Source organism: Mus caroli, chromosome 11 (genome assembly GCF_900094665.2).
Source record: "Mus caroli chromosome 11, CAROLI_EIJ_v1.1, whole genome shotgun sequence".
In the NCBI taxonomy this organism is placed as follows: domain Eukaryota; kingdom Metazoa; phylum Chordata; class Mammalia; order Rodentia; family Muridae; genus Mus; species Mus caroli.
Genome location: NC_034580.1, coordinates 100,592,688 through 100,606,215, shown reverse-complemented (window position 1 = coordinate 100,606,215; position 13,528 = coordinate 100,592,688). Strand labels below are relative to the sequence as shown.

The 13,528-nt window shown below is 47.5% G+C and overlaps 1 protein-coding gene across 1 annotated transcript in view; it reads right to left on the bottom strand.

The window, feature by feature from the left end:
- Positions 1–13,528, bottom strand: part of Itgb3 (integrin subunit beta 3) — a 55,668-nt gene that overhangs the window by 24,995 nt on the left and 17,145 nt on the right. The window contains exons 2-4 of the mRNA XM_021176848.1: positions 13,376–13,461; positions 4,112–4,307; positions 2,832–3,084 (exon numbers count right to left, since the gene is read on the bottom strand). Coding sequence (XP_021032507.1) covers positions 2,832–3,084; positions 4,112–4,307; positions 13,376–13,461 — 535 coding nt within the window. The remainder of the gene's footprint in view (positions 1–2,831; positions 3,085–4,111; positions 4,308–13,375; positions 13,462–13,528) is intronic.

Here is a 13,528-nt window from a genome sequence, read left to right as displayed (position 1 = left end):
TGTGTGTGTGTGTGTGTGTGTGTGTGTGTGTGTGTGTGTGTCTGTGTGTCTGTCTCTGTGTGTGTGCATACACAAGTGCATGTTGGTGCTAAGGATTGAACTCAAAGTCTCACGCATGCCAGATAAACGCTCTACCACACAGCTCACTTCCAGCCTCACAGAATCACAACTACTGAGACAATCTAGACTCCCAAGCCCTTCAAGCTACCTGTGGCATCATAACCATACCTCCAGATAGCCAAAAGGGCAAGAAAGGAAGCCATGAAACCAGACAGGAAGATTAAACTCTGGCTCCCCATTTACCAAGCATGGGCTCTCCGATAGACTCTCTGAACCTGTATTCCATCAAGGATTTGGTCACAGCAACAAGATAAGTAATTAATACATAAGCTAATCGAAGTCAGAGCTGGAGGTGTAGCCCAGTGGCAGGATCTATAGTGAGCCGTCATAGTGTTCCCTGAGAGCTGTCGTGGGACCAAATAAATCGGTTCTGCAAGAATTGGGCTCGAGCTGTCATGGCTGTTATCATTAACACTGTTTTACTGCAACAATCAAGCAGATAGCCAATACATTTACAGATCATGCTCTGCTCCCCCCGACTAACTGATGTCTTTTCTGGGGAAACATGGAGCCCAGGCAGAAGTTTAAAACTGTACCACAGAATGTTTTTATAAAGTTAAAAAGTAAAGTTATGCCTTGTCAGCCCAGAAATCATCATTTTAATATACTTTATTTTTAATTGTGGAGGGGAGAGAAAAAAGAGAGCAGAGAGAGTGAGTGTATGCAGGTGCCCACGGAGGCCAGAAGGCAGCATTAGATCCCCTAAAGTTGGAGCTGGAGGCTTGGCTTAAGAACTGTTTGACCAGCTGGGCAGTGCAGTAATCCCAGCACTTGGGAGGCAGAGGCAGGTGGATTTCTGAGTTCGAGGCCAGCCTGGTCTACACAGTGAGTTCCAGAACAGCCAAGGCTACACAGAGAAACCCTGTCTCAAAAAAAAAACAAAAAACAAACAACAAACAACAACAACAAAAACAGAACTGTCTGACCTGGGTACTGGAACTGGACTGTGTTGGATCCTCTGGAAGAGTGGGAAGCATCCTTAACCACTGGGCCATCTCTCCAGCAGTAATAATCATAGTTTTAAACCACTACTGTACATAGATTTACAGTCTTTGTCAAGTAAGCCATTCAATAGTAAGCTGCTATGGTTTGAATGTGAGATGGATGCCACAGGCTCACGCATCTGAACACTTGGTCCCCAGTGGCGGCACAGTTTGAGGGAGGCTATAAAACCTTTAGCACAGATCCTCGCTGGCATACATAGGGTTATATGGGCAAGGATGGATTGTTCCAAGTCAGCTCCCTGTTCAGCCCTGGTGGCGTGTAGCAAGTAGCTGCCACAGGTTCCTGCCACCACAGACCAAGCCACTTTGGACACTTCATGCCTTACCTGTCATGATAGAACACATACTCGGAGACATGAGCCAATATAAGCCTTTCTTCTCTTAAGTTGCTTCTACCAAGTGTTTGATCATAACAGCAGGGAAAGTAACTAAACATAAGCCAACAGAGGCCCAGGGCTGGAGGCGTGGTTCAGAGGTAGAACACTCGCCTAGCAAATATAAGACCCTATGTACAATTCCTAGAGCTCCTCTGACCCCAGAACCTCCTGGGGACCAAATGTTCAAACGTGTGAGCCTGTGGGGCCCACTTCACATTCAACCCATTCAACCCATTGCAGTTTACTATTGAATGGCTTACTTGATGAAGACAGTAAATCTATGTAGAGTAGTGATCTAAAACTATCATTACTAGGGCTGGAGAGATGGCCCAGTGGGTTGGCTTCTGTCTGTAAACAGCACGTGGGAGGGTGAGGCCAGCCTAGGCTACAGAGAAAAATTCTCTGTCTGTCTCAAAAAAAAAAAAAAAAAGAGGTGAGGGGCTAGAGAGATGGATGGATGGGTGATCTTCCAGGGGACCCAGGACCCAGGTTGAATTTCAGCAACCACCTGGTGGCTCACAGCCATCTATAACTCCAGTTCCAGGGCATTCAATACCCTCTTCTGGCCTCTGATGGCATCAAGCACACACATGGTACACAAGCAAGCATGCAGGCAACACTGATACACATGAAACAATAAATTTTCTAAAAAATGTATTGCTATAAAGGAGGTGAATAGAGAGAATGTAGCCATTTATATACTGTTAAAGAGTTCAATAAAGTGATTTAATTTTCTTGCACTTTAACTCTGTATAATTTGTGCCCTTGGTGACTATAATAGGGACCACAGAACTAATTCCTCTGAAATCACAATTACATTCTTATTCTTCTAGACTTCTCTCTGCTTTTGAGCTTGCTCCCCCCCACCACCACCACCACATCTGCTCATTTGTGGCAAAGCCGAAAAGCTGGTGGCACTTCTGTATACGACCCCTGGCAGCTGTGAGCCCTATTGGCACAATACTCCAGATAGTAGGCCCATCTTCCAGGCAGGGAACAAGTTGCAAATGCTATGGCTCTTGCATAAAGCTGCCAACAAAATGACCTGAAAGATGCTAGCGAGGTGGCTCAATGGTGAAAGCACTTGATGCTCTTCCCAGAAGAGCAACAGAATTTGGTTCCCATCTCACATCCACCTGCAACCCCTGTCCCAAGGGATCTGACACCCTCTTCTGGCCTCCACGGTCACCTGGCACACGTGCATGCAAACAGGCCCAAACACACGCATAGAAATTAAAAAAGTAAACTTGTGAAGGAAAATGGACCTGGACTTGGACCAGCCTTTGATCATGGGGGAGGTGCTTCCCTGGCTTGTGGAGAAAGGCCTTACTTGTAACAGGGGTTTTTGATTGCCTGCGGTGGGGAGATGTACATGTACGGCGATACAGGCTTGTCCACGAAGGCCCCAAAGCCAATCCGAAGGTTGCTAGTAAGCTTGCGCATCTGAGAGGCCAACTTGGTACCCAGGGTCTGGATGCTGGACAGATCATCCTTCATGGAGAAAGACAGGTCCATCAAGTAGTAGATGTCCACGGGGTAATCCTCCACCTGCCGCACTTGAAGTGAGAAGATCTTCGAATCATCTGGAAGGCAGAAGGGTGTTAGGTTTTTTTTTCGCCTCCTCTTCTTCTAGGATCAAATACACAAGCAGGCCTCCATGGAGGGTTAATAACTGCTTGATCAAATTATGCTTGAAAGTGTTGGTCGCCTCCCCTCCCCCCACCACATACACACACACACACACACACACACACACACACCCCTCCTGCCTTCTTGCAGCATCTTGAACCTCTTCTTTTCCACTCTATGATTTCCCACCATCTCTAAATCCCCATGTGTGGGACCCTCTGGGTCCCCAGGGTCTATACTCTAAGTCATACAACTGTCAGTGGCTTCAGTTCAGACTCTGTAAAGCACAGGCACTATGCTGGATATGGTGGCACATGCCTGTCATCCCAGCATGCACGAGTCAGAAGCAGAGACTACTGCAAAGTCAAGGCTAGCCTAGGCTCCATATGAGTTCCTGGCTGACCAGAGGTAACGTCTCTAAAGTAAATAGCACCGTGTTCTCTCCACATCCCATAGACGCTTTGCATAGAGTGGATCTCTCTCAAGCTCTTATTGATTCAGTCAAGTCAAGTCTAGATGCTTCAAAAAGCTCCCCTTAGCCTAATAGCACTCCCTTTTCTATCCCTACTTTGCCTGCTCCCAAAACAGTTCCTGTGCCCTGAGGGAAAAAGGCTTACAACTTCCTTTCTCACCGTCCCTCTTATCTGTTCTGTTCCTCCATCAGAGCTATCAACTAGATAGCACACATCAGGAGGAAGCAGAACCACAAGGATCAGTGTGGGTGGGGTAGGGGTTCACTATCAGATCTTCTGACTGCAATCCTGACCCCTTTCATTTTCTTCCATTCTCCTGCCCAAACACCCCCACTCCCCATCCCCTCCTCTTCCCACCCCAGTCCTATCCTGTGCTGCCCCTCCCAGGGGGAGTTCCCGCTCAGACCTTCAACAGTTGATGTCCTGTGCCCACTGGTTTCCGGTCTCTCCCCAAGATGATCCCACACACACACCTACCTCCCACACCCACACCCACACCCACGCTCACCTGGCCGTAGTCGAAGAGCAATCCTCTGGGGGCTGACTTGAGTGATCTGGGCGCTGCTTCCAGAGCCCTTGCTGCTGAGTGGCCTAGCCTCCAGGATCTGGGCCTCACTGATTGGGAACTCAATAGACTCTGGAGCACAGTTATCCTTCAGCAGGTTCTCCTTCAGGTTACATCGGGGTGAGCCCTGAGACAAAGTCTATGAAGAGAAGAGCCCGAGGGAAAAGAAAGGTCAGCATCAGAGCTAGGGCAGCTGTGCCTCCTGCCTGGTAAGTCACCTCCCTATGGCCAAGAGCTTCTCTGGCCCTTTGGAGCTAATCTAGCATAAAAGAATTGTCATGGTCCTTCTATGGTTAATCCCTAGGGCCACGCACAGGAAGGGCGAATAGACTGACTTAGTGCCTGTTCGTGGACTGACAACAGAGAAGAGGGACCATTAAATAAGAAGCCTGTTAAACAAGTGTTTTCCAAATTGTAAAATATGATTACTTTGTGAGTCTCAAAATCAAGTTTACTAAGTAAAACATAATTAAATAGAATAGAAAATACCCAAGTATATAAATAAAAATTTCATTATTTGGGGAATCTTTTATTTACTGGAAGATGGCACCTATAACGAGTAACAGTCCATGAGGTATTTCTTTCTGTGGGTCAAGGTTAAAACCATTTATCAATGCTGTGTTACATGCTGGCTGTTTTATAAGGTCCATGATTGTGTGTTTCCTGCCTTCCTTCTTTATCCAGGACAAAGATGACAGAGCAGATACTGTGGAGGGTAAAGAATAAGAGAGCAAGAATGAGCTGGCTGAGACTAGCTGAGACTGACACCCCCTCTCCCCTCCCAGCATTGTCACCACTGACTGGGTACCAGAGCATGACACATAGCTCACTTCCTTCAGCTGCATCATGAAGGGGAAAAGTCACCCTTGGCTACAGACAGCAATCAAAACCACAGAGACGCAAGGGGAGATTGTGGCTGCCAGGGGCTGAGGAAGAGGAAGAGGAGGAAGAGTTGTTTAATGAGCCCAAAGCTCTAGTTTTGCATAATGAAATTCAGCTATGGGGACAGATGACAGTGAGGGCTTCACGTTGTACATAGACAACGTCACTCACCTGGACATTTAAGGTGGTTACGGTGGAAAGGAATGGGTAGGAAGGGGCTGGGGAGATGTCCAGTCAGGAATTTGTTTGCAGCACAAGAATGAAACCTGAGCTCAATCCCCAGCACCCGTGTTAAACACACATACACACACACACACACACACACACACACACTCACACACACACTCTCTCTCACACACACAGAGAGACCTGGGTATGGTGACACATGCCTGCAAACCCAGAGCTAGGGAGGTAGGGGCAGGAGGAGCCCTGGGACTTGCTGACCAGCGAGGTTAGCCATCTCGATGAGCTCCAGGTTCAATGAGAGACCCTGAGTCTCAAGAAATAAGGTAGAGAGAAAGGAAGACACACAAAATAGATCTCCACACATATACACACCACACACACACAGAAAGGTCAAGATGGTAAGTTCTGTTATATGTATTCTACCACAATAAAAAAAAATACTTTAGAAAGAATTAGCTATTTAATAAGAACCTCTCATCGTAGGAATGCCATGCCAGGCTAAATAACACCCGGCAAGCAGAAGGCACTCAGCAAGAGTCAGCTACCAGCATGCTCCGTTGAGTAGTTCCTGAATAATCTACCTAGGAATAAACTCACAAGCTGAGGAAAAGTGCCAGAGGACAGGTGCTGGCAGCTCTCTCAGCTTCCTCCTTCATGCTGGACAAAAAAAAAAAACACACTGACACGTATGTATCACCTCAGCCTCAGGGTCTGGGTCTGTGTGTCACATGCAAGAATGAAATGTTCTTGGAAGGACACTGAAATCAGGAAACAGGCCTCAGATCTAGGTCATCACTAGCTAGCCACATGACACCACAGAAGTCACTCTGAGCCTTAGTTTCCTGATGTGTTTGATAAGTGGGTTAGCAAAAGGATGTTTTCAGTTCCATCGTACCCTGACACTGGGCATATTTAACCAGCACTGCGTGAGCTCATGTCCAGCTGTCACATGCCAGGTTTGGGGACTGACCTGAAAGCTGGCACACCCCTACCTGCCCCTGTTTCCCAATGTCTAGGTCTTCAGACTCTCCTAACTACCACCATTCAAAAGCCATCATCAATATGTATATGCATATATTCAAGAACAACTATTAACATTTACTGAGCCCTCACTGCATACAGCATGGGACAAGCACTTCAGGAAAGTCACTGCAATGCTCACAGCTTGGTAATGCTGGAATTACTACTTATCATTTTACAGGTGAAGAACCTCTAGGGAGAGTCTTCACAAATGAGGAACTCAACTTTCTAGTTAAGAATGGGAGGAAGGGTGCCCGGAGGAGCCACAGCAGAGAATGCCCCAGGCATTCAGAGACTGGGATGCAAGATAAGGCTGTGAGAAGATTGGGAAAGATGGGTAAGTCCTTCCTGTTCAGCTGTGCATAACCTGGCCACCAGGACACCTGCAGAGAGATCAGTCCACAAAGGCCTGTGTGCGCAGTGATACAGTGCAGCACTCACACCTCAATCTCACCCATAAACACTACACACACACACACTACACACACACTCACTACACACACATACACACTCACTACACACACACATACACACTCACTACATACTACACATACACACTCACTACACACTACACACACATACACTCATTACACACTACACATACACACTCACACCTCATCCTCACCCATACACACGACACACACACACTCACTACACACTACACACACATACACACTCACTACACACTACACACACATACACACTCACTACACACTACACACACATACACACTCACTACACACTACACACACATACACACTCACTACACACTACACACACATACACACTCACTACACATACACACTCATTATACACACTATACACACACATACACACACCTCATCCTCACCCACACACACACACACACATACTACACCCTCACACTCACGCACATACACACATACACACGAACTACACTATCACACACGCACACTCCATCCTCATACAAACACATACACTTCACATACACACACACATACACACTGCATCATTTTACACACACACACCACATACACATACACACTCTACCCTCACAGACACACACACAAATTCACATATAACACCCTCACTCTCTCACACATACCACCCTCACTCACAAACACTACACACACACACTATACATATACACTACACCCTCACACACTACATATACACACTGCACCCTTACACACACATACACCACATACACACTCCACCCTTACAGACACACACACATACCACACACACAAACACACACACACACACAAACACATACACCTCAACCTGACCCAAACAGAAAGAGAAAGGGGCTTCTGGCCTGTACCTTTCTTCTTCCTCAGCTTTCAGATATGAGGCAGAGGAGTAGCCCCCACAAGGGGAATAAGACTTAACCTTCTTGGTGACAAATGTCCCATAAAAGACACCACAGGCCATGCCTGACTATGAGAGAAAACCTCTATCCTAACACCTAGCAGAAAAGCGGTGGGAAGAACTAACAGCTGGACAGACCAAGCCTTGTGATCAGCCACCCATCTCTGTCTGTGCCTGTCTCTCATCCTTCTAAACCATACACTCCCAGGAAGCCGTCTCTTCCTTCTAAAGCACACACATGTACATATACACAGAAGTATACATACATACATTAACACATGTACACACACATCACCACCAGCACACATCATCACCATGACTCTTATCTCTGATCCCAACTGCCCACACACCTCCCAAAAAGGCAGTGATTAAGTCACCAGGATGCCAGCAGACCTGAGTCTTTCCAGAGCAAGGCAGAGGCTGATGGAGGGAACCAGGAGGGGAAGACCAGAGATCTGAGGAGAATAGCAAGCCACCCAGATCTTCAGGCTCAGCAACGGGAGCAAATGCTTCTGAGGGGCCCTCCTCGCTCCACGTTCTTTTTTTTTAAATGTTTTTTTTATTTTTTATTTATTTATTATATTTAAGTACACTGTAGCTGTCTTCAGGCACCGCAGAAGAGGGCGTCAAATCTCATTACGCATGGTTGTGAGCCACCATGCGGTTGCTGGGATTTGAACTCAGGACCTCTGGAAGAGCAGTCAGTGCTCCCAACCACTAAGCCATCTCTTCATCCCCCCCATCGCTCCACTTTCTAACCTCAATCTTAAGAAGAGAGAGTTGAACGCTCAGACGTGCCGACAGTCCTTACGCTTCCTATAAATTTCCTTAGAAAAACAAAAATAGACACTGAAAAATAAGACCAGCTGTCTCCCTCCCTTTACAATCGATGACGTTACAAGTCAGAAACCTAACAGGCTTGCTCAATGGCCCAGCTCTTCCTGAGAGCCTCAAGCTCTGGAAAGATCCCAAAGATACCAAGGCAACATCTTCAACACCCTTGGCCACAGTCCCACCCGAGCCCAGATGGGAGAACCGATATCTCCAGGTCACTGGGAGAGAAAACTAGAAAGAGGGTTGATGTGAATGTTCTAGTTCCCATCAAAACCCGGATGTTATAGGAATGAGTCAAGTCCCGCCCCCTGGGGGAGGCGATCACCCACGGAGGTGGGAGGCTCCAGTGAGTCAAGTCCCGCCCCTTGGGGGAAGCAATCACCCATCACCCACGGAGGTGGGAGGCTCCAGGCTCTGCTCCTGGATTACCTCCCTTTCCTGGGACAGTGAAACACGCAATTAGGATCAGCCCCCCTTAATCCTCTTTAAGGAAAGTACAGCATGAATAATGGTCACTGTGATATCTGTCTCACAGGGTTGGACCGGGGCTAAAATAAGACTGTGAGATGATTTCAAAACACAAAGTCTCAGTATGAGTCAAATACACTCAAACCCTCTGGGGGTCCAGTGTAAATAAAAGTAAAAACAGCCGCTTTCCTCCAGTCCCCATTATAACGGCCACTGCTACTGTATGCTCTTCTCCTTGGAGGAAGCCCCGGGAGTGGATTTACATGTGCTAGGCTCTGTGACAGAGCTGTCTCCCTAGCCTCAAACTACTAAGATTCATGCTCTGTTGGTTGTGAGGATGAGGGACATATTCCTTTTCTTTCCTTTTTTTAAAGGCAGGGTCTCAGCATCTAGTCCTGGCTGCCCCAGAGCTCCCTACGCAGACCAGGCTGACCTCAAACTCACGGAGATCTGCCTGTTTTTGTCTCACTGCTGCTGGGATTAGAGCTGTGCCCCAATCACCTTATTTTTTGATAGAAGGTCTCTGTGAATCTGAAGTTCGCTATTTTGGACAGGACATCTGGCCAGCAAGCTCCTAGGATCTCTTTGTCTCTGCTCCCCAACACTGCAGTCAGAAGCACGGGGGCCAAGCCCAGCTTTTACCAGGATGCTGGGGATTTGAACTCAAGTCCTCTTGCTTGCATGGCAAGTGCTTACCCACTGAGCCATTTCCCTAGTCCAGCCTTGAACTTCTACCTCCACCTTAATCCTCTTACCTCTACCTCTACCTCCTGAGGACCAGGACTGCAGGCATGTTGCCACCATGCCCAGTTTATGCGATGCTGGGTTGAGCTCAGGGTTTCACGCATGTAACTGGGTTGCATTGCCAGACCCTACTATACATTTGTATTCTTTTTTTTTTTTTAACAATAGCAAGTTTGGGGCCAAACTCAAGAGGGACATCTATGCTCCAGGTTAAAAATAAGAATAAAGAGACTTCAGACTTGCTCATGAGACCCTGATACACACACACACACACACACACACACACACACACACACACTCAAGAGTAATTAGTGTCCTGAGCCTTTCCCCAGCAGATACAGAGCAGAAAGTAAGTCCAGCTGGAGCCTTCTCTTTGCTAACCCAAACCTGTTCTTCTTCCTCTTTCATTCTTAGATGTCAAGTCTGTGAGCTGGCCCACCTTCCAACCTGGCTCAGGTATCCTGGGTATCAATTCCTAGCCTTTCTTCTTGTCTTAAGATTGCCAACTTTAGGAAATATGCGATGCCTACCAAGATGAAAATTATCTACTATCTAATCCAACTGGAATTGGGGGTTCTGTATTTATCTGGTAACCCCAATTCTACCTCTACCCATCCTGTCCAATCCCAGCCTCCACCAGTAGCAATGCTGTCCCTCTTGTTACCATGACAACCTGTTCTGTTGCAATAGGCCCAGAGTCCATCCCCAGAGCCTTTACATTTGACAAGCACTCCCAGCTTGTTAAATTACCTTATGATTTCAGAAAGTTCTAGAATCCAGTATGGTACCACTTGAGTCAAAAATATAGGTTCTAGCTCTGTGAGAAGCTGATGTTCTCTGCTAGCTGTGCTGATCAGAAAGGTCGCATTACTCCAGTCCATGTTATCTAACCCATGCCTCTGTCTCTCCAGGAACACACCCTAGGTGGGTGGGCCCAAGACACCCCACTCATCCACTTGGCTCTGTTTTCCTCTTACCCAGCCAAGGGCTTGCTATACACACCCAGGAGCTGCTGTCCTTTAAGGACCACAAGCCGAGCCCAACCAGTTGTTTTCCGAGGCACTGCCAGCATCAGCACCACTTGAAACAGTCAAGACAGGGGAGGCAGAAGGCTGAGCAGTGATCCCAGCCCCACCTTTAGATGTTTAAAGTCAAGATCCAAACACTTTCAATAGTTCAGCTTGCCCTGTGTAGGAGAAGTCCAGCTCCCTCAGGAAAAAGATAACTAGTTACAGCCGAGGGCTCCTCCCTGCTTGACACACTCTGCCCCACATCAGACTCCCCAGCCCCACCCCTCCTCCCTCTCACTTAGCGATGGTAAATATTGGCTTTCACTTTATTCCATTCTGAAGGGACTATTTCATCGGGCTTTCTACCTCCCTTCTTTGGTCTCCTTTGGTCCTGGTTGCTACCCATTTCCCAACTCCACCCCATCAACAAGCTGATCTTTCCCTCCCTCTGGCCTCCCAGTCTGCCCCAGAGGGCAAAGATTCACCATAGTGACTGGTAAATATTCCACATTTGCATCTAGTCACATGGAATATGTTCACGTGGCCTAAGGAGGGGCTTTGGCTGGTCAGAGCCCAGCTCTGATTTATCCCTATAAGATCCAGATGCAGGGAATGAGAGGGAATTATGCTTGAATAGCAGTAGCCCTTCCTCAGGGAGCTCCTTTCTGCTCCCCTCTGCTCCAGCTGGCCAACTTCAAGCCATTCGATCTAAACACGGCACCCTCGGCATCCCACCCCTTCTTCTGGAATTGTTGCAGAATTACAACTTCCTCAGAAAGGAAGCTTGACACAACCATGATGGTGACCGGAGGCAGGAGGATATGACAAACCAGAAGGAAGACAGCCACGCCACACTTGAGCCTCCAGTGAAGCCCAGAGGGGAGGGGTACCTGTGGGGGTGGAGAAGGAACAGGCTCACCCTCCCCCAAGCCCCAGAGAATGTTTCATTCGCTAAATGAGATCAATCTGGCCCAGATGTTAGGCAGCTGCCCCTAGAAATAGTTCCTGTGTTGAGCAGCAGAGGCCAAGGCTGTGTATGGAGCTGGCCTTGGAGGCTCTGGCAGCCCCTCCTCTAGGGGGTAAAAACAGCCTTCTGCTCCCTTCCTCCCCAGTCTGACCAGGAGCTTGCCTTTTTAGGAAACCCAGAGGATTCAGAAGAGAAGCAGACAAAGATCAGGAAATAGCTAGGGTGGTTGAGGAGTGGTATAGGGCAGAGGCTGTAGCTCTAGCGGCTGAGGAGCAGAGAGGCCAGCAGCTCAGGTAACCACCTGCTGGGGGTGCTGACTCACTCCCACTGGAACTGCTGGGAACCTCTCCAGCCACAGGCTTTCCCTACCTCCCCATCAGCCCTTGCCAGCTCCAAATTCCCAGCCTGGCCACAAACATAGCCATTCCCTCAGACACACTCATTCCCTAGGGACTCAGACACAACAAACCCTCTGCCTAGACACAGCTAACCCTTTCCTGTCATTGTCTGGTCCTCACCATTGAGCTGTGCTCCCTCATCCATTGATACTTTAGAGATGAAGGAAGGAAAGAAGATAGAGGGGCATCACTGTCAGAGAGAAGGGAAGAAAAAAGGATCTTTAAGAAAGTGTACACAAATACACATATACAAATATATACAAACACACACATACATGCACACAAACACACATACACACACAAAGACACACAAACACACACATACACACACAAACATACACATAAACATATATACACACAAACATACACATTCACAAACACACACATACACACGAACATATAAACATACACAGAAATATAGACACACAGAGACACATACAAACACACACACAACATTCCTCTTCTGAGTTTTTAGGGTTTTTTGTTTTTGTTTTGTTGCGGGGGGGGGGGGGACGGATAAGCTGGCATCCCTCTATACCCCTAGCGCCTCTCTTCTTTTAGAGAGTAAAGCCCTTCTTCCATGAGATGTTCCAGCCCAAAGCAAGCATAGGCTGGGGAAGGGCAGCAATAATCACAGTAATGACAATGCCCAAGCAAAATGGCTGGAGTAGAAGGGCAGAACAGGCTCCAGGATCATTGCCAGCTTCCACCATGCATCCTGGGGAAGGCGTCACCTAGTCTTGCTCAGAAGGGGAAAGAGACTGCATTTAGGAGGAAGGAAATAACTCTATGTGTCTGCACCTACACTGAAGCATCTAAATCTAGGGAAACAAGGTGTCTGGGGCAAGTTAGGATGGGGGTGGGGAGCCACACCTGTGTTGAACATTCAACAAGGTCACATGAATGCTACAGGTTGGGCACCAAATAGTTTGGGGCTAAATTATCCCCCTAAATAGCTACCTATTGCCCACCTCTAGGTTTGACTTAACATTCTTAAGACTAGTAAAGTCCTTTCTAAAATGTGCAGACTCCTAGCTTCCACCAACCCCACAGGCTGGGACTGTTATGAGGTAACCTCAGACACTTGTAACAAAGATTTCCTGACTTTGCTGTAACCACCTCATCTGATGGTTCACCAATGTGTGTCTAAAGTACCTTGACCTATTACCATCTTTGTTCTGTTACTATAAAACGTTCATTATAGTGGTTATCACGTTGGAACCCATATTTGAATCTATGTTCCTTGGCCACGGTCTCTTACATTTGGCTCCAGGATAAACTACCTCATATTCCTTTTAAAGGTCAGAGTTGTCTTACTGTGTTGACAAATAAGGCATAGGCTCCTTACCTCATCTGAGCACCAGGCACACACAGGACTCACAGCCAGACACTGCTGGCAGGAGTTCACGCCTCGTGTGGTACAGATGTTGGACTCTGCAACAAAGAGGCAAAGACATCAGCCCCTGATATGCTCAGAGCAGTGACCATCCTGCCCCGACTA